Source organism: Ischnura elegans, chromosome 2 (assembly GCF_921293095.1).
Source record: "Ischnura elegans chromosome 2, ioIscEleg1.1, whole genome shotgun sequence".
Classification (NCBI taxonomy): Eukaryota; Metazoa; Arthropoda; class Insecta; order Odonata; family Coenagrionidae; genus Ischnura; species Ischnura elegans.
In genome coordinates, this window is record NC_060247.1 from 96489383 (window position 1) to 96508085 (window position 18703).

Consider the following 18703-nt stretch of genomic DNA (forward strand, 5'->3'; position numbering starts at 1 on the left):
CCACAATCTCAGCTGATCGGTGAATATATTTCGACGGGAGTACAAGGTCCAATGACCTTGGACATTGCCAGCTCCGCACTTCCATTCCATTTCTCTCGCGGAAAATTTCTCTCAGCTACGATATCCAGCGACAGCATACTTCGTCGTCGCTGTAGTCCAACCAGCTGCTAAGAAAAAGCATCGGTTTTTGGTGGACAACATGCGGTTTATTCAATTTTCCTGTGACGCAAAAACTGCCTCAAAGTTAGGTATTCAATATGGAAACCAAGTGATGGATTTATCTTCCGGTGATGCTGCATTTCCTAATAATCTTCTAGATTTTCTAAGGGGAGGAGAGTCCATGATTGAAGCGGCAAAGAGGTAATACTTTAACCGTAGCCTACGTTATTCATAAGGCCGTCCAACGTGAGCTGTAAACGGGCAGAATGAGCATGTCTGGAGTTAGTTCCAGTTGTCGCCGCTGGCGCTGTTTTGAGAACAAAATTCGTATGGGAATGAATGGCGAACATTTGAAACAGACGCGATTTTTGTCAAAATTAGTTCTCTTTTCGTGTTTATGCTAACATTTACCATATTTATTTAATTTTGGCCTTTATTTTTTGGTATTTTTCACGGAATAATGTTTTCAAAATTATAGGAATTTCCGACAAAGTGATATTTTCCTAAACGCAGGTGCTGTTACTTCTTCCATGTTACAGTGTCCGTTTCATTTTAGCATAATTGTCCAGAAGTGGCCTAAAATTTTTTTGTAATATTACACGAAGCAATACCGGGTTTGTGCATTGCTTACAAGCAAATTCCTTCAGAAATCTTGGTAAAATGAATGTCAGTAATTGCTCTTCAAGTAGCTGGCGTTGCAGAAAGAGTACTGCCCGAATATAAAATTTTGCTGTGAAGTTTGCGCACTGCTTACACTGAGAAATATGCAAAGTTTTTGCTAGGATAACAATCTATCTATGATCTATTCAAATGATTCACTAATAACAGTGAGGGAGCACTTTTTTGACATGCGGCGAGAGGTTCCAGACACCCTATACATTCAGTTCTCTCCTCTGCGATTCGGACTGGGTAACCCGCCACGAAAGCTACTGCAGCTTCTCTCATATATATTTCAAATATATAAGCGATGGTCACTTGGGGAAATTTGTTAATAATAATTAATTAACTATCAAATAATTAATCAGTCGACAAACACTTTTTCAGTAACCTTACCTGGAATAGGTCTACTTAATATCTCGAGAAGATCTTCCGGTTGCGTTGCAGGAGTTTCATGGCCCTTAGAAATGTCATTGAGTTTCCTGATAAGCAACAGTGATTTGCAATCTTCAGAGTCATTTACTCTATCGCAGAGAGGTAGAAAGTTTTGAAATTCAAGTTCTTGACATGTTTTCACTGTTTTCCTGCTGTCGGTAGAGTAACTTGACGAAGTCACTGGAAACGTTTACTCCGTCAGATGTCAGTCTACGGTCAAGAAACTGATTTCTCATGTTCTCAAGGGTGTGACTAGAATCGTAGCTAAGGAATAGAGGCCGAAATGGGGTCACAAGGCGCGCAATGGAATACTGTCTTCTGAATGAACGTTGGCCATCTGTGAAAATTCCCACAAAAAATATAATTTAACTAGTTTAATAGAGGAACACGTTTTACTCAATTCCACCCAGTTTTCTTACAATTTTACGCTGTTTCTTGCGGAAAAAATGACGTGATACTTGCCAGGACCCCCCTCCCCTCCACGTGAGATTGGGTGAGAATCGGTTCGACCCCCTTGCCCCTGAACGATTCACGCAATCAACCTGCTGCGTGAACGGCGGTGATATATCCATGAATTTCCCATGAGAAAATATTCCCCTGAACCGGGAATCGAGGCTGTGATCTTGGATTTCCAGGCCACTGAGCAGACTTTCTTTGATTCCCATGGCAATTGTTCCGAGGCTCATGGTACAAGATGAGAGTGGCGGATCCATGGGGAGGGGAGATGCTTAGGAGTCGTAACATACGCTATAGATAAAAATTGAAATTTTCATATGTCACTACTTTGACGTAAAGCAGATAGCAAAATTTTCCGGCAAATTTACCAACTATAACGAGTCAAAATACAAATTATTTTTAACCTTATAGGGCCTATTTTAACGCTTTGGCATTGGTAAAACGATCTACTACGCCTGCATAATATAGTGTCTTTTTTATCAATGAATTAGTCTAAAACAGCCGTTTTTGAGTCTGGAAAATCCTAACTTTCAAAATCCCCGAACCCCCCTTCGGCTAGGGGGAAATTCCCCTGGTTGTGTAGTAATTCACGAAGATAGGCCCCCCACCTAGTTGGTGCAGACTATATCCGTCACTGCTAGATTATAAACCCTTGTGGTTCGTCAAGGATGTAAACGCGGGAAAAAAGGACTTCAATGAAGCCGCAACCCAAGACTGGAGCTAGGGCGTTGCAGGGGGGCGTGTGCCTCTGGCGAAGATTTCAGAGAGGGGAGCAGAAAATTTTGAAACATTTATTAGAAAAGTTATTTAACTTTCATAATTCAATTAGTTAGCCAAAATAATTAAAAATCATTTTAAACTAATATTGATAAAAGTTCTTCACAGCATACATACGGCGAGTAATTTCAACTAACGCACAATAAAAAAATGGATTACAGAGGTATTATATTTTAGGGGTGGAAGAGAGAAGTGGATCACGGGAGGGATAGTGGCAAACTGATCGTTGCACCCCCTGAAAAAAGTCCTAGTTATGGCCCCTTCACGCCTTCACGACCGGTTAAGAGTCTCAACCCTGCCCTAAAGACGCGCATGGCGGTATGACCGCAGTTCGATTCCCGGTTCAGGAGATTTTTTTCTCATCGCAATTCTTGTATATTTGGTAATTTTTGGTTAGTGAGTAATCATTTCCATCGAAAAATGTTTTGCAATAGGGTCCAAAATCAATCGCCTTAGGACTAATTTTCTCGAGACCTCCTTAAAATAAATATCCTCGCTTTTTCTCATTCTTCATTATTTTCCCCTGCCAAACACCCTAAAGGTGGCTTGCTGGGTATTATGTAGATTTACAAGTATTAGAAAGAATTTAGAGCCTCTCTTCAGATAAAAATAACGTAATTTCATCAGTTCCGTTGCTATTTCCCGTAAGATCTCATGTAATTCATGTTCTCAAAAGAGCGCCTCTACCGGCCGAAGACTCAACTACGTGCGCTGTCCCAGCCTTTTCCCGACGTTGGACGGCCTTGTATATAACGTAGGCTACGCTTTAACAATAGTGGCGTATTCAGGATTTTGAAATGGGGGGCTTTCCGGGCCTCTTCCGGGAAGTATGGAAAACACCCCCGGGCAAAGAGAGGTCCGGGGAGAGGCCCTAGTTTAGAGCTAATTTGTACTTCAATTCGCTGAAGTAGGTATAAATATAACTAAATTCTTTAGTACAAAGTGGCAACCTACAAAATTTCGATTTTATCTAGTGTGTTTTTGATCCAATGGGAGTGATAAGGGGGCCATAGCTCCCAAGGGGGGATCCAGGATTTCATTCTGGGGGGTAGGGGCACCAGGTGCTGACAGGTAAAGTCTTCACGTATTTGGGATTAAACACTAGATGCAACAATTACTCTATGAAATATACTTTTAAATAATTAATATAAAAGTTCTTAATATGCATAACATATTATACATTTATAACTTTTATATTAAAATAGAAAATTTATTTATATTTGTATTAAAAATCTCAACTATCTTTTGAGCCTCTTGTGGGGCACATGCTCCCCCTCATAAATCCGCCACTGGCTGCTGTGAATGTGTTATGGCTCACACACTAATAAATTTTCCCTGATCAACTAACCCTCCTAAGTAAACCCAATCCAATTCATGAAATCTTTGATTTAAATCTTCCTGAAATTTTTCTTAAGCTGATATGATGATATCCCCCAAGTTAAAGTAAGGATCTTCTGGTGGGAAGTCACTCTGACCTGAAGACTCCAGCCAAAATACTAAAGTAAAAGTGATCTCAGCCAAAAATTCATGTACACAAAGCTGATAATGATTTTCGAAGTAAATACTATAGAGATCTTCATGCCATAATACTGATATGTATAAAAGATCGTATAAAATTCAATGACTCAAGAGTTGGAAATACATACAGGGAAACTCTTAACATTCACGAGTTTGAACCATGCGTTTCAGTAAGAATCAACAATGCTATGCATAAAGTTGCTCCTCTGGTCTGAACCATGGCCAACTTTAATACCATGGTATTAAAGTTGGCCATGTCTGAACTCATTATTTTTGGTTTCCAATACATATTCACATCACAATGGTCTTGTTGCAGGGCCATGACCACTGGAAAGAAAACGATGTATGATCTCTCAGAGGTTACCATAAAAGCTCCTATCACAGGCCAAGATAAACTAGTCTGTGTGGGCATGAACTATCGTGATCACTGTGAGGAATTGAATGCTCCAATACCAGAAGAACCAGTAATCTTTAACAAATTTCCAAGCACCATAATTGGCCCATTTGATCCTATTCCTTTCCCATCTCAATCTAAGGTGAGTGAAAAGAAGAGATAAAAAATGTATTACCTATGCATTTGTACATTCAAATAAATTCTGATTTCTCTAAATAAAGGATAGCATCAAAAAAATAATTGGTCATTGTGTAGTGATTCAGTTGGGTCAGTCCCAAATTCATTATGTATAGTCCAAAGCAATAGCACTACATTGTAGTAGACATCTAAAGTTAAAACATTACACCAAACCTAAAACTTATAATTTCTTACCAAACCTAAAATTCACAATATATTTATTCAAGACGATAAATACTAGAATTTGTTATAAGTAATGACAGGATGTTGTTATGGCATCAAATTTTCTGAAGAGGCTTCTCCCAATCATCTATCCTTAAATGAAAATATCACTCAGCTGCTCTAAGTCTAAGGCTACCATGTGAACTGCCATTCTAGTTCACTAACAGTAAATAGTGGTTTGCTGGCACAATAATAACCCAAAACACTAAGTACCTAATCATGTTTATGATTGTCCCTGTTTCATCCTAACCATAATATTTCAAAACCATAATTTTTAAATTTTACCTGGAACTGGCACCAAAATCATACTAGTTCAATTCAACCACATGCAGGTTGTTAGCTTTTAATTTAGTAATAAGTATATTAACAAACCACAATTTAAGTGTGTACTAAAAAGTTTAAATTGTGTTTGCTGAGCTAATTCGAGATGTGTTATTTTTATTTTGAGTGATTATTTGATTAAGTTTCAACTTGAAGCTCATTTGATTAAGATTCTTTAGCTCATTTCATCAGCAACAATCTTGAATGCAGTTGTTTTCAAAACCAGAAAGTATACACATTTTGAGCTTGTTTATGTTAAGGGCATCAGTTTTTCCAGTCATGGTGAGTCCATTTTAGTGAAATTTAGGGAGAAAGGGGTGTGAATGAAAGTGACCATTGTCTTCAAGGAATCCATTGAGAACATTTGCATTTGCTGCCAACTGACGGACATATGGTTCCTAAAAATAAAAAGCTTGTTATTACCACTTCATAATTTTTCCCTTGGACATTTCCCTCGAGGCCTGGAGAGGAGGGGAACTTAAGACTCTATACCTAAACAACCTCCCTTGTAGTCATTCTCCCCTCTTCTGATGTTCTAGGCATTAAGGTTCCGGGAACTTTAAATAGAGTTATAACAATGTAACTTGAGCATAGCCCATGCATGTATTGGTTATTAAGGGTGCTCGACACCACTCTGCCGCACCGTGGAGAGCACCATCATGTGAGATTGTTCAAAATGCATATTTTCAGCGTAATTACATTACTCTATGCCTCATTGCATTGGATTTATGAAAAAAATATGTTTAATCATTCCTATTTAAGATTAGTGAATACAAGTATTTAAGATTACTAAAATTGCAATTTTACACTGTTTCTTGCAGAAAAAAATTACCTGATACTTGCCATGACCCCCCCTTTCTCCTCCACATGAGACTTAGTGAGAATCAGCTTGACTCCCTCCCCCCTAAATGCCTCACGTAATTAATGGATGCCCCCCAATTGGCTTTAAGATATTATCAAATTAGCCTTACACTTCGTTGAGCTAGTGGGGTAAAAATCTTCAAACCTAATGATTGCCATATTTTCTATTAATCTAGAAATTATGGGGGAATCTCCCCTCTAACCCACCCCTGATAGAGTGGTATTGAAAGCTTTCTATGAACACAGCAGATGCAACTGTCATAAAAACCAAAAAATAACGCATGAAAAGATGCAATGAACACAATAATGTACTCTACTAACTTTCCTTGTCAGCAAGGATATCATTAAAAATGTTCAACTTTCCTAATCCTTTAAATGCCTACCGTACCCATCTGGGCATGTAATTTAAAGGCATTTAAAATACATCTGGCAGTATAGGGCAAGGATTAGGCATTTAAATCTGGCTACTAAAGGTTAAAGAGTATAATGACTTACATTTGAGTATTCCCAATACAGTGCGAAAAATCCACAGAGGAAAAATCATTCGCCTTGACCGGGATGATTTTGAATGATTTTTGGCGAATGATTTTTCCTCTGTGGATTTTTCGCACTATTTGTGCATTGCGGGTTACTCCGTAAAAAGTTATCACCGTGGCTAGTCCCGGTATACTTAAAAAATATTCCCAATACAGTTTGGTTAATAAAATATTGGGAATAAACTCATACCTATGCATTCTAAATACTATTACTAATACCTTAAACCCAGTGAACACTCTCCACCACCGTTAATAGAATTACAGCAGACTTCCGATTATCCGGCTGCGGTTTATCCATGTCGCGGATTATCCGTGCATAATGTTTCACTCTCGCTCAATTTTGTCCACGATCTTTACAAAAAAAATTGGATGCATAATCATCGGAATTACGGCTTTAATGCTAGGATACACCGGCCTTATTTCCGTTAGAATTCCCTTCGTAAAACGGAAGCGGTCACGCGCTAGCTGCATTCACGGGAGCTCCGTGTTCCTGTTTTCCAAGCTTCGCAGTGCGTGACAGCACTCCTTGATCACGGATACACGTCGCGCAGCAGTTGCAACCCGGACAACTTGTGCAAGACGCGACTGCGTGGCGTGGTGCCTGACAGTGTAGTTTCCGATGCCAAGCAGTGGTTTTTGAAACCAAGCATTACATAGAGCATTAATAATATGAATACCACCATGCTATCGCCACTAAAAAGATTGCGAATTGGCAAAGGAAGCTCTCAATTAGTCCAGGAAGCACTCTTAAATAACAGAATAACTGCATAAATAATAATAGATTGTTTGTTTTACGTAAATTATGAACATTACAAGACATTAAAGTGAGTTTGGATTATCCGTGTTTTTCGTTTATTCGTGCTGTCTCTCCGCAACATTAGCCTGTACAATCGGGAGTGTACTGTACATATCAACTTTGAAAAGGTTAATTTTTATGTTTAAAGGGCAACAGTTCCATAACATAACACATACATACCTTAATTTTCATTTATCTATATATATCATTTATCTTTATACGTCATTTATGAAAATAATTATACAAATGATTTTATTACATTAATAGGCTGTTGATTGGGAGGTGGAGCTGGCCGTGGTAATTGCAAAAAAAGGAAAGAATATTCCAGTTGAGTCAGCAATGGACTATATTTTTGGATATTCTGTCGCACACGACATCACAGCAAGAGATTTATTAGTGAATAGAAATGGAGGACAATGGCTTCTTGGGAAATCTATGGATGGATTCTGCCCCCTTGGGCCATGTGTGGTAACAAGGGATGAAATAGCAGATCCTCACTCTTTGCCTTTATGCCTATCAATCAATGGTGTTGTTAAACAAAATGGAAATACTAGTAAAATGATTTATCGCTTGGATGCCATTATTTCACATATTTCAAGGTAAGTTATGATTAAAACTTAATAATCAGTAAAATGGCTGCTCAATGATGTACATAATTCAAAATAATTTTCCCAAGTCCAATTACAGAAGTGGATTAAGAAAAATGTTAAGGGAGGCCCTAACACACACATTGTAGTACCTCTATCAGGAGTTCCTATAGAAAGAGCCAGAATATAAAATTGGCCTCTTCAGCGTTCACATTCCAGCTGCCCCAACAGTAATACAGCCATGATTGAATTGATGCTCAAATGTGTTTTCTTGTCATGAATATCGCAATCAAACATTTTTTTTAAATTCTAACCAAAGAACCGAAGGATTTATTTCTCGTCAATTAAGGAAAGGTCAGCCCCATGAATAGGTATTAATACTCCCATGATAAATTTCAATAACAATTTGAGTTTGAAGCTGTAATTAAAGGCAAAAAAGGGATGTGAGTAGGCTAATGAAAATGTAGTTGTCCAAGGGAAGGGTAGCATGGGTGCTCAATACCCTGCATACCGCGGAAAACTAATTTTTAAGTTATTTTAGAATGAATTTTCACTCTTAACACTTCTAGAGATCAGTTATGGACAAATAAAGCAGCTTCCTTATCTATTTGGCTAATTAAGAGATGGCAAACACAAAGAATGTTGATAAAAATAACCTTAAATATACAAAGCATGGGTATTTTTGTTACAGGTTAAATACGTAGTTCCAACGATGCAAACGGTGTCACCATAAGATTTCATTTAATTGTGAAAATATTTTTTTTTGTTTGTTTGGAATGACAGGCTACATATTGAGGTATATCAAACTTTCAATTTTGAAAAAAAAGTTATTTCATGACAATCCTTAGGTGCAGTACATACAAAGATACCCACCACCAACCATCCTTTCTTTAATTCCTCCTTTTTTTAATTAAAGAAGCACAGGTGGATTGAGTCTCAATATCTTTACAAACATTCTCATTCACCATGGTAAATGAACTGAGAGATACTAGTTAAACTACTTCAGAACAAAAACAATTATACATAGAGAAATTAATGCAGGCTACTGAGTACATACTTGTGTGTTTTGTTGCAGATTTTTTACATTGCTGCCAGGGGATGTTATTCTTACAGGCACTCCTCCAGGTGTTGGGCATTTTCGTAAACCACCTGAATACTTAAAGGTATGAATTCATGTAATTTAAATTGACTGGATCATGACCAGATTTAGTACAGGAAAAGAAGTCCATACACTCATAAAAATATCTTTTTCAGGTGGGAGATGAAGTAGAATGTGTGATTGAAGGAATTGGAAAAATAAAAAATAAGGTCATTGGATAGCTCTGCAGTTGATGTTTCCAAATGACACCTTTGAGTTAACAAATAAAAATAAAAACTGGAATGCTCAAAATAGGTGTGGCATAAGATTTTCCTCAGGATTTTCACACTATTTTTTGTAATGTACAATGATTTCGACTGTTATTGTATTAAATTGTTACAGCACAGTATAACTCCTAGTACAACAGTAAAGGCATACATTGACAATTCGAACTTGTTGAAAAACCTTACAAATACGAGTTAGAATGCAAAAATAAAAGAGGCACACCTAAACCACATATATGTACTTAGGGGCACACACATCTTCCTACTGAAATGAATACATACTCCTTTTCTTCAACTCTCTTCTAAGTGTGTCCTCACCTTCTAATTTTTTAGCTCCGTACCAACAATACATAAAGGAGAACCTCAATTATGCATTGCTACCTCTACTATTGGTTGGAGTATCTGCCTATCACTTTCCTAGAAGGCCCAGAACATCCCTTTCCCAACTTTCCTCACCTCAAAACAACAAGATCTTCATTAGAATGGATTCCAAATATGCACAGAGAGCGCAAGAATAAAACCTTCATAAAAAATTATCACGAATGGAGTTGCTGTCCATTCCAAGAAGCTGTTTGGGCTTTCCCTTACTTTAGAGTTGATTATCAAGTTGTATGGGATTAGTATTACCATATTTTTATACTGCTCTAATACTTATTTCAAAACAGCCTTTTGTATTTCTTCTTTCATCGCGTGATAAAAACTCATAACAATTAATAAATACAAACTTACCAAACTAAAGACTTTTCCTGACTCAGAAGAAACTGTGAGCAGCAAAAAGAGTACAAGAAAGCTCCCTCATACCGAAAGAGGTCCAACATCATCCTTTGACATTTGTCAAAATGTAAGAAAAATCATAAAAAGGAACTTGCCATCAATGTTGAGCACCAGAATACCTAGATATGAAGAAAAAAATGCATTAAGGCAAAATGTGGAGTACAGTAAATGCATGCATATATCCCACTGAGCTCTAAGTACCTGATACTGTAAACAGTTTATGATCATACATTAGGAAATCCTTCAGTTTTCTAAACTCAAACATTTCTAGCATTTCAGTTGGTCTGAGGTCTCATTTCTTGGTCCGGAAATGAGTGAGCAATGTTGATCACAATCTTTACGAGCTATTTATAACACATTCTTGGAATTTAACATGCCTAATAAATGTGATAACTAAGCTACAGCATTCCTTGTCATTAACCACAGCCATGATTCAGAAATTCTACACAATAAATTTACCTTTGCTATTGTAATAGCAAATTACAACAGACTACAGAGGAATATCTTCTTGAGAGTGAATCTTTAAGCAGAGTGCTTCCATAGCATACTTCAATGAAAAAAAGGATTAGCCAGATTTTACTCGCAGAATAAGAACTGATGTACACTTTTAAAAACTACAGAACTATCCGAGTACACTCTTAAAGTAGTCAAAAGATTAATAAATTAAAAATATGAAAGTAACTCTTATATTTCCTATTGTAGCACGCAGTCGATTCATCTCCTAATAACACAGGTTGTACGATGCATAATTTGCAAAAGGAAAATTTATCCTCCTCCATCGAAAGACAATCATAAGACTTGAGTCACCTTCGACCATTAATCTATGGACTAACCCAGAGAAGGTCTTTTTCATACAAACACATGATGACTCTTTCTTTGTGATGGGGCTAAAGGATTGTTTGTAGACTTAGTGTACATTTAGCCAAAATAAATTACACTATAATGCGGCCAGAATAGGTAAATTTTGGCCACAGGTAACATTTTAGCATCTTCTCCATGAGGACTACTTTCATTTGAATATTCCCTGACAAAGGGAGACATCAAGTTAAACTAATAAGGGCAGAAACAAAAACTCTGTAATTCATGGCTTGCCAGAAAGCAGTCGCAAAGGCTTCACTAAAAAACTTTCTTGTTATTTGTCGAATCATTTCTTTATTTCCTCCCCATCAAAGTTACCGATCACCCAAGTATATGAGAGGGCGACACAACACCCTTGCTTGACTGGTCATGTGTATTTTGACACGACTTCTTGCTGAATTGTTTAAAATGACATCTAGAAATGTTCAGAGTTTATAGAGTAGACCCTTATCAAGAACCACCTACATCTCATACATCAAAATTTTTTACTACACTTACACACACTAGGAAACTACTTTGGGTAATGCAATATTATAGCATGACAAAATAAGATTGATCAAGCGTTAGTGATGCATCCTCTTAAGCTCATGACTCCATTTCAATCTCGACTGTGATACCACCACCTCTGCAGACTTCTATGCCTATGGTCATCTCTTTTCAGATTGAAAAAAAAGAAAGCTTCATTTCCAAAAGCTAGTAGCAATAGCACTAACAGCCAATTCCTACATTCATCAAACAATAAATTTCTTATGTTCATAGATGCAGGCACACTGGTAAAGTAAATGGCAGTGAAATTAATAGTTTGATCTTACAGACAATTAGAAGAGATGAAATAAGTTAATAAACTACAAAGAAATTGATCGAATGTCTTTAATTCAATTTATCCTGGAAACTCCATTGTTGGTATCTCCATCCAATACAACAAATAGTATGTATTATCATACTATGAGCAATATTTTCAGCTCTTGTCAACACGTTCACGTTCCAAATTAATATTGAAACATATTATTTTTACAATGCATTTTGCTTCAACAAAGACTACGTCAACATTATCACCAATTTTGCCTCAAACATGGCAAATTATAATGAAATACCACATTACTAAATAAACAGCACCATTGCACATATTTTCTAAACACTGAGGAGAATCAATGTTTGTGTAGTAACATAATGCACCATATTTCCATCAAAATTTTTCAATTTCCATCATTTTTTTCAGAGACAAAAGAGTGAAAAAAGGATTGAAATAAAATGAAACAATCATAAAAATATGCTGAATTAAAGCTAAAATATGATAGAATAGAATTTTTTACATCAAACCAAATTTTGACCCAGTTCAGCCAACAAAATAACAAATTAGTAACAGTCACAAAAAGAAAAACCATGTAACTGTTAGTCATGTCATAAAATTGCAACAAGTATAAGAAATATGTGCTGTATTAACTAAATTACAATTATCAACCAGTAACTATGCACTTTAAGGGCATATTTATGTCTTTATCAATTGGAGACAGTGATTACCCACATCGAAGCCCAGTGACATTTCAGCTGAATAAAATTCAATCTATTACAGTTATGAGGCTGACATTGGCATTAAATTAACAATACTGTCCCACTGTCACCCTCATACAGGAAATGCCTACATAGATTTCAACAAAATTTACTATGATAGCACATCATTGTCATGTTGACGTGCAATAAAATGCGATAATGAAAATGAGCAGGAATATTCTTCGGAAACGAAACTCAAAAGCATACTAAGGAAACTTAACATAAGATGGATGGACGGAACTAAGATAAATTTCAACAAGGGTACCACCATTTGTATCTAACTATAGCCATCACCCTTTTCAGAATATTTTTAGGTATGCTATACAGGTAATGTGAAGTACAATTGACTCACAAATATCCATTTAAGTCAAATGCTACCGTTATCAGAATTAACTTCTTGCAAAAAAGAAATGCATCACTTGTAAATACTATTAAAAATACTTTTTATCGGAAACTCTCAGTATTCTTGGTGTTTGCTTCATGTTTAAATCACTAGCACTTAAAATAACCTTCAAATTTATAGATGATCCTACTGGAAACTGTGTGTTCAGCCCACAGCTACAAAATAGATGTTTACCACAACGTTTATATTATGGCCATAGCATAATATTGGTCTAATTATACAAATGATGAGCCAAGGATTAATGTGAGAGGACCTAGTTGCACATTCAATGGCATTATGTTACATCAGTACAATGCGTCATTGGATTCTGATTTTATGAATGAAATTTAAATTAATTGAGTCAAACACAATTTACTACTTGGAAGAGAATTCGATTAATTCCTTGGGATCCATAAGGGGGAAGAAAATGCCATTTATAACTGGATCATAGGGTCTAACTTGAAATCAATGACCCAAAAAAGTAGTCCCCCAAAGGCAAATTCTAGCATTTATGACAGTCATCTCAGTATTCATTTTCAACAAAGAATTGTTCTATTTCTCCCTTCCAAACATGAGATGTGCATGGGATATTTTTCGTACAAAAAATACTAGTAAAAATATGAATCCTGCAACTCAAAGATAAAACTTTAATATGGATCCAAGAATTGTGATGACAAAATCATCCAATAAAATGATGTGGAAGAACATTATCATGATCCAAAAGTTAAATAATTGAAAACATTGAATACCTTAGCATTATCCCACGTGGATTATTACTCCACAAATTATTCACAGAAGTGAAAAATAAATTGGTTTAGACTCTTCAACAAAATACAAGAATTGAATTTCTATTGATTATGTAATATCCAAAGAAACATCAAGTTAGAGTGAAAATTTAATAAACCAGGAGAATTAGAAATGAAACAAGAATGAAAAATATGGCCCCTGTCTCATCTATAGTATTTTACTGGCACACATAAATACCTATTCCATTGATGCCATAAAAAATCATTAAACAAATAGTGAAATATAAATTTTCCATCACATAATTCAAAATATTTTTAGAAGGCCCAAAATAATTATTCTTTACGGTGGCTGGGCTTCTCTTTTTGGCAAAATGATTTCTTTTCTTTAATCACAGAAAATAGCTACATACAGATTTGATAGAAGCAAAGGAAATAATTCAAATACTAAAGCCTGAAAGATCTACACTTCATTACTCAATTAGCATTAGGATTAATTTCAGATTATATCATAATTTATTAGTATACAAATCATTAAGCATGAATTCCCAAAGTTCTGTCCAAGTGAATGCCAATCTAACTAGCTACCTGAATTACAGATGGGCGAAACCTCAAATCCTTACACTTTTCAAACCTTTTCACTGCATACTGATTGGTTTTACACACTATAAAATAGGGCACAGGAGGGCTAATAGATCCATTACTACAAAATATGATGCACATCATTCTCTGAGACTCAGTATGGTATGAATTATTCAAATAATAAAGAATAAAACCTCCTAACCAGAAAATGTCTGAGAGTATACAGTAATAATATAGCTCTGTATTTTCTTTCAAACCTAGGTTGCTATAAAAAGGGGAGGCTATACTGAGACAAAAATGGCATGAATGTATGTTATCTTGTTGCTCAAATTTGGTGCACAAACTTTGCTAAATTCAAAGAAAGACACTGTAGATAACCTAGCATTAAATACAGGATAATCGTGCACAACTACAACTTTTCCTTTTGAAAGGGTATGCAATTGCCCATTAAATTTGGGGGTACTAAATTAAAGTTGTTTCAAGAAATGAAACATGACTGTATCTATTTACAACAACCAATTCACAAAATTCCCTTCCCTATACCACTGCCAGTATTCAAGAACATAACCAATACTCTACAAATCAAAGGATGACTACTCATTCTTGCTATGAAGTGGGAGGCAAGATAAAAAATCCCGTTTGTAGAATATTAGTCCCAGTGGATAAATTTCCTTAAGGTCAATGCACTCTCTCAGCTCCAGGCTAAGTATGCCTGTTAAATAAGACAAGAAGAGCAAAACAATTGCCTTTGTTATTACAACTATGAACACAGCCTACACATGATTACTTCTACCTATTGTTACCCTAGAAATATTAGCCTATGTCAAACTTGGCGCTTGCGAATCTTGGCCTGGGCTTCTCTCAAAAGTGAGTCAAATGAGTCGTCTCCAACTCGGCTGACTCCACTTCCCTTAAAGCCACCTCCTGATGATGACCACGTGCTCATGGCATCTAATATCAAAAGCAAATAAAAATGTTTAAATGCATCAGTCATGATAACGTAGGCAACAAAGCCAAAGATATAGATACACTACTTGCTGAATAACTTGTAAAAAAAATTTCAACATTACATCTTAAAACACATCTAATGGCTTACCTAAATCTGAATATCTAACTTTGCAAAAAGCTCTTCGACCACCAAAGCAGAGATCATACTTGGGTAAAGTTGGGTCATCGTTTCCATGCTCAACTGCTTCATAAGCATCCACTTTGTAAGCAAATGTCACGAATCCATAGTTGTCACTGGAAAAAAAAGGGGGCAACGTCAATGACAAATACAAAAAAACCTATTTGTATTGAAATGATGAGGGCCATCAGATGCATCATTTTGATAGATGGATGTTTAATAAATAGTCAGGTTTTCGTGAGATGAATTCAGTGTTTAAGCCCTAGCAGTCCTACATTGCGATAAATAAAAACTTCACAAAAGCAGTAAAAAATGGGCCACAAATCAGTATAAAAAGTTGGTATAAAGATCTAGTTTGCGATAAAAGCTGTGAATAAAATCATAACATTAAACCTTTTCCGTTAATGAAAATGTTAACGATCTAAATGCATGTACAACAGCAAAGGAGAAATCTGGTGAAGCATAAGTAAGATGAACGTTAAAAATAATGACAACTTTAACGATCCAAATGCATGTACAACAGCAGAGAAGTCTGTAGAAGCATAAGTAAGATGCATGGGTCGCATCTTAGCAATGCAGGGTTGTACCCTGGGGTTAAATGGACTGGGATGATTATGATGAACAATATTTCACAAACATAAAAACCGTAAACAATCACATATTTGGTCTTCAAGGCCATTTATTCCACATTTTTCATCAACACTGTAATTTTTTCAGTCCCTAAAAAGTCAATCCCAGGTCCTTTTTACTTTGGGCTACTGGGGTTTCTTAACCAAATTTTAGCCTGTGAATAAAAACTTCACTGTGATCATATAAAGATTAGGAAAACATCATTCACTCAGTGATTGAACCTGATGGTTGAGGTTGGAGCTCTACCACACTTAGCCTTAGGCGAGTAAATATCACACTTGGGGGTAGGTTCCTTGCCTTGAGAATCACGAAGGATATTGATTTGGGATAAACAAAGGATTCTCCAGGATTTGTAAATGGCAACTCTCAATCAGCAAACAAGCACTGTACCCACTTGGCTACCGTGCTCCTCTTTTTGTACATGACTTTACCAAAATGAGAAAAACAATGACCGACCTTGTACAGATCACGAATATTTGAGAAAGCCTATTAATGCATGATTTTCTATCATATCCAACTGGTGTTTTGGCCATAATAGACTATTTTATATCGTAGCTGAAATCAAGATTAAAAAAGATAAGGAATTCTAACTGGAGTTGAAGAGATTATGTACTTTCTATCACAAACATAAAACCAATTACCGTATAAGCGTGTGTAAGAGGCGCACCTTTTTTCCCAAACATTGCAGCCGAAAATGGGGGTGCGCCTCTTACACAAACTTCTTATCTTCCCCCCCTCCCCTACCCGGTCGCAAGTCCAAGGGGAACTGAGGGGCCTTGGTTTACAGCGTGAGTCAGTCATCTGAAACCCTGCGTCAAAATCAAGCGGCAGGTAGGGGAGTTTCTCCCTTAGTGACGTATTTTTAAAATGCTCCTGTTTGAATTTCTTGTAAGCATCGCGCCGTCACGTCGGTACCCCAGAGGTGAACATTGAAAAGATCGCGCGGGGTGATTTGCTCCGGAATGCGCGCTAAATTTACTGTCACGAGTGGGCATCCCGCGGCATTTATACTGCATATCGTAATCGCTTATCAAACGTATAGAAACGCGTAGTTTTGAAGGACATACCTGATTCGTCAACATCTGTCTTTCCGAGCAATTTCCATTACGCTGAGCACCTGATTTTTCAAAAATTATCTTCAGACGCTAATATGAGGATTTTTGCAACTGAAAATTATATTGGTGTCAAAACCTGCGGTTTAAAAAATTCGAACGAGTGTGTTCATTGTTGGACTAGCGCTGAAGGAGAGGTCGAGGGGAAGGAGCGCGCTCCATATTTCAAGCTACGAGGCTATGAGCGAAGGAGCAAGGGAAGAATACGTTCGATCTTGCATGTGACGTCGTTGCCTTTAAAGTGAAGAGGCGAAGGCACAGCAATGCGATATACGCAGTTTGCGTTGCCTGAAGTTTCCAGTCCGTCTCGTCTTGTTTGAATGCGCTTATGCTACGCTTGTTTCTTCCGAAATTGTGCTGTTAGGACTAAGTTGAATATTAGTAGCCTTGTTTTAGATAAAAATCTTTGTGTCAATTAATTAGAGCTCAAAAAACTTAAATGCTGTCAGATATACGTCGCGTTAGGTCTAATTCTTTTTACAACCTCGTGCGTGTCATACAATTGCTGAAAGATATCGAGATATATTTTCGAGCTCAGAAGGTGACTCACCTAGCATTTGACCCCCAGAAACTCGGAGAATTGAACCTGGTAGACCGAAAAAGGTCAGTTGGTGAGATGGGGTAGGGATGAAACGCGTTTCCATTGATCCCCTATAACTTGATAATTTCCTATTTTCCTATGGAGTCCCGGAAAGGAAAAAAACGGCCCCTTGCACACACACCGAATTTGGGCGGCCGATATTTTACCGGCGAAGCGATGCTTGCACACACGCCGGATTTTACCGGTCAAACGATAAGTTGCTATGTTTTTTAGCCGGCGACGGCGATCCACAGTGACAATGGCCGGCAGCTAACCGGCATTTAGCCGGTGCCGGCGCGTGTTCGGTACGTGTGCAAGCTCCAATGCTCTCCCATTGTTCACTATTGGAATGTGGACGGCCGATATTTTACCGGCCGTCCAAAATCGGTGTGTGTGCAAGGGGCCTTAAATCTACGACGTGGTTATTATCCTACGGCGCTGAGATTGCCCCGATTGTTGTCCAATCTCTTGGGAAGGTTCATGCTATGTGCCTGTCGTGTTTTGCCTTAAAATTTTCCACGGCTGCAATTCTATTGCAATACTCCTGCGAGAGCTTTTAAACAAAATTGTTCGTGAGTAGGACAAGCAACGTAGAGCGATGACGTATGCGAAGAAAGGATCGGAACTCTTTCTACTCCCTCTTATGCCGCTATTACCGCCGCAGTTATCAACATTTCCTCTTTCAAATAGTACTGAAAGAGGAAATTTCGATAACTGTCGAAATTCCAGGCATACGTCTGCAACACCGCACGATAGGATTAAAAAAATACCGTAAAATTTTTTTCTTTATAGCTTCCTTCCTTAAAATAGGGGTGCGCCTCTTACACAAGCTTATACGGTAACTATTTTCAGCATTCCAGTAAGTAAAAACACACTCTTTGACATTTGACTTTAACTTGAAATCCATACCCTACACTCTAGGTTTTCCAAGACATCAAGGCCTTAAACATATTGCTAATACAGCAACAGAGGACTGTATACGAAGCCGCATAGCATGTAGGGCACATCGACCATCTTGAAAAATCAAGTAAGAAAAGTGACAGGCTCTTTAAAATACATAGTTTAATAGTATTTACATTGAAATAAGCTGTAAGAGGATGCTGCATG

At 37.1% G+C, this 18703-nt stretch overlaps 2 protein-coding genes across 6 annotated transcripts in view; one reads left to right on the forward strand and one right to left on the reverse strand.

Moving 5' to 3' along the window:
- Window positions 1–46: 46 nt before the first annotated feature.
- On the forward strand, window positions 47–9383 carry LOC124154208 (fumarylacetoacetate hydrolase domain-containing protein 2A). The gene is made up of 5 exons (XM_046527794.1): window positions 47–360; window positions 4319–4538; window positions 7577–7908; window positions 8972–9059; window positions 9151–9383. Exons 1-5 carry the CDS (start codon window positions 200–202, stop codon window positions 9214–9216), a joined length of 867 nt encoding a protein of 288 aa, XP_046383750.1. The 5' UTR covers window positions 47–199; the 3' UTR covers window positions 9217–9383.
- A 2363-nt stretch (window positions 9384–11746) lies between these two features.
- The window catches only part of LOC124154201 (serine/arginine repetitive matrix protein 2), a 109963-nt gene continuing 103006 nt past the window's right edge, over window positions 11747–18703 (reverse strand). For all 5 annotated transcript variants that reach the window (XM_046527780.1, XM_046527781.1, XM_046527777.1 and 2 more), the window contains exons 13-14: window positions 15245–15390; window positions 11747–15099 (exon numbers count right to left, since the gene is read on the reverse strand). In XM_046527780.1, coding sequence (XP_046383736.1) covers window positions 14972–15099; window positions 15245–15390 — 274 coding nt within the window. In that variant the 3' untranslated portion in view covers window positions 11747–14971. The remainder of the gene's footprint in view (window positions 15100–15244; window positions 15391–18703) is intronic.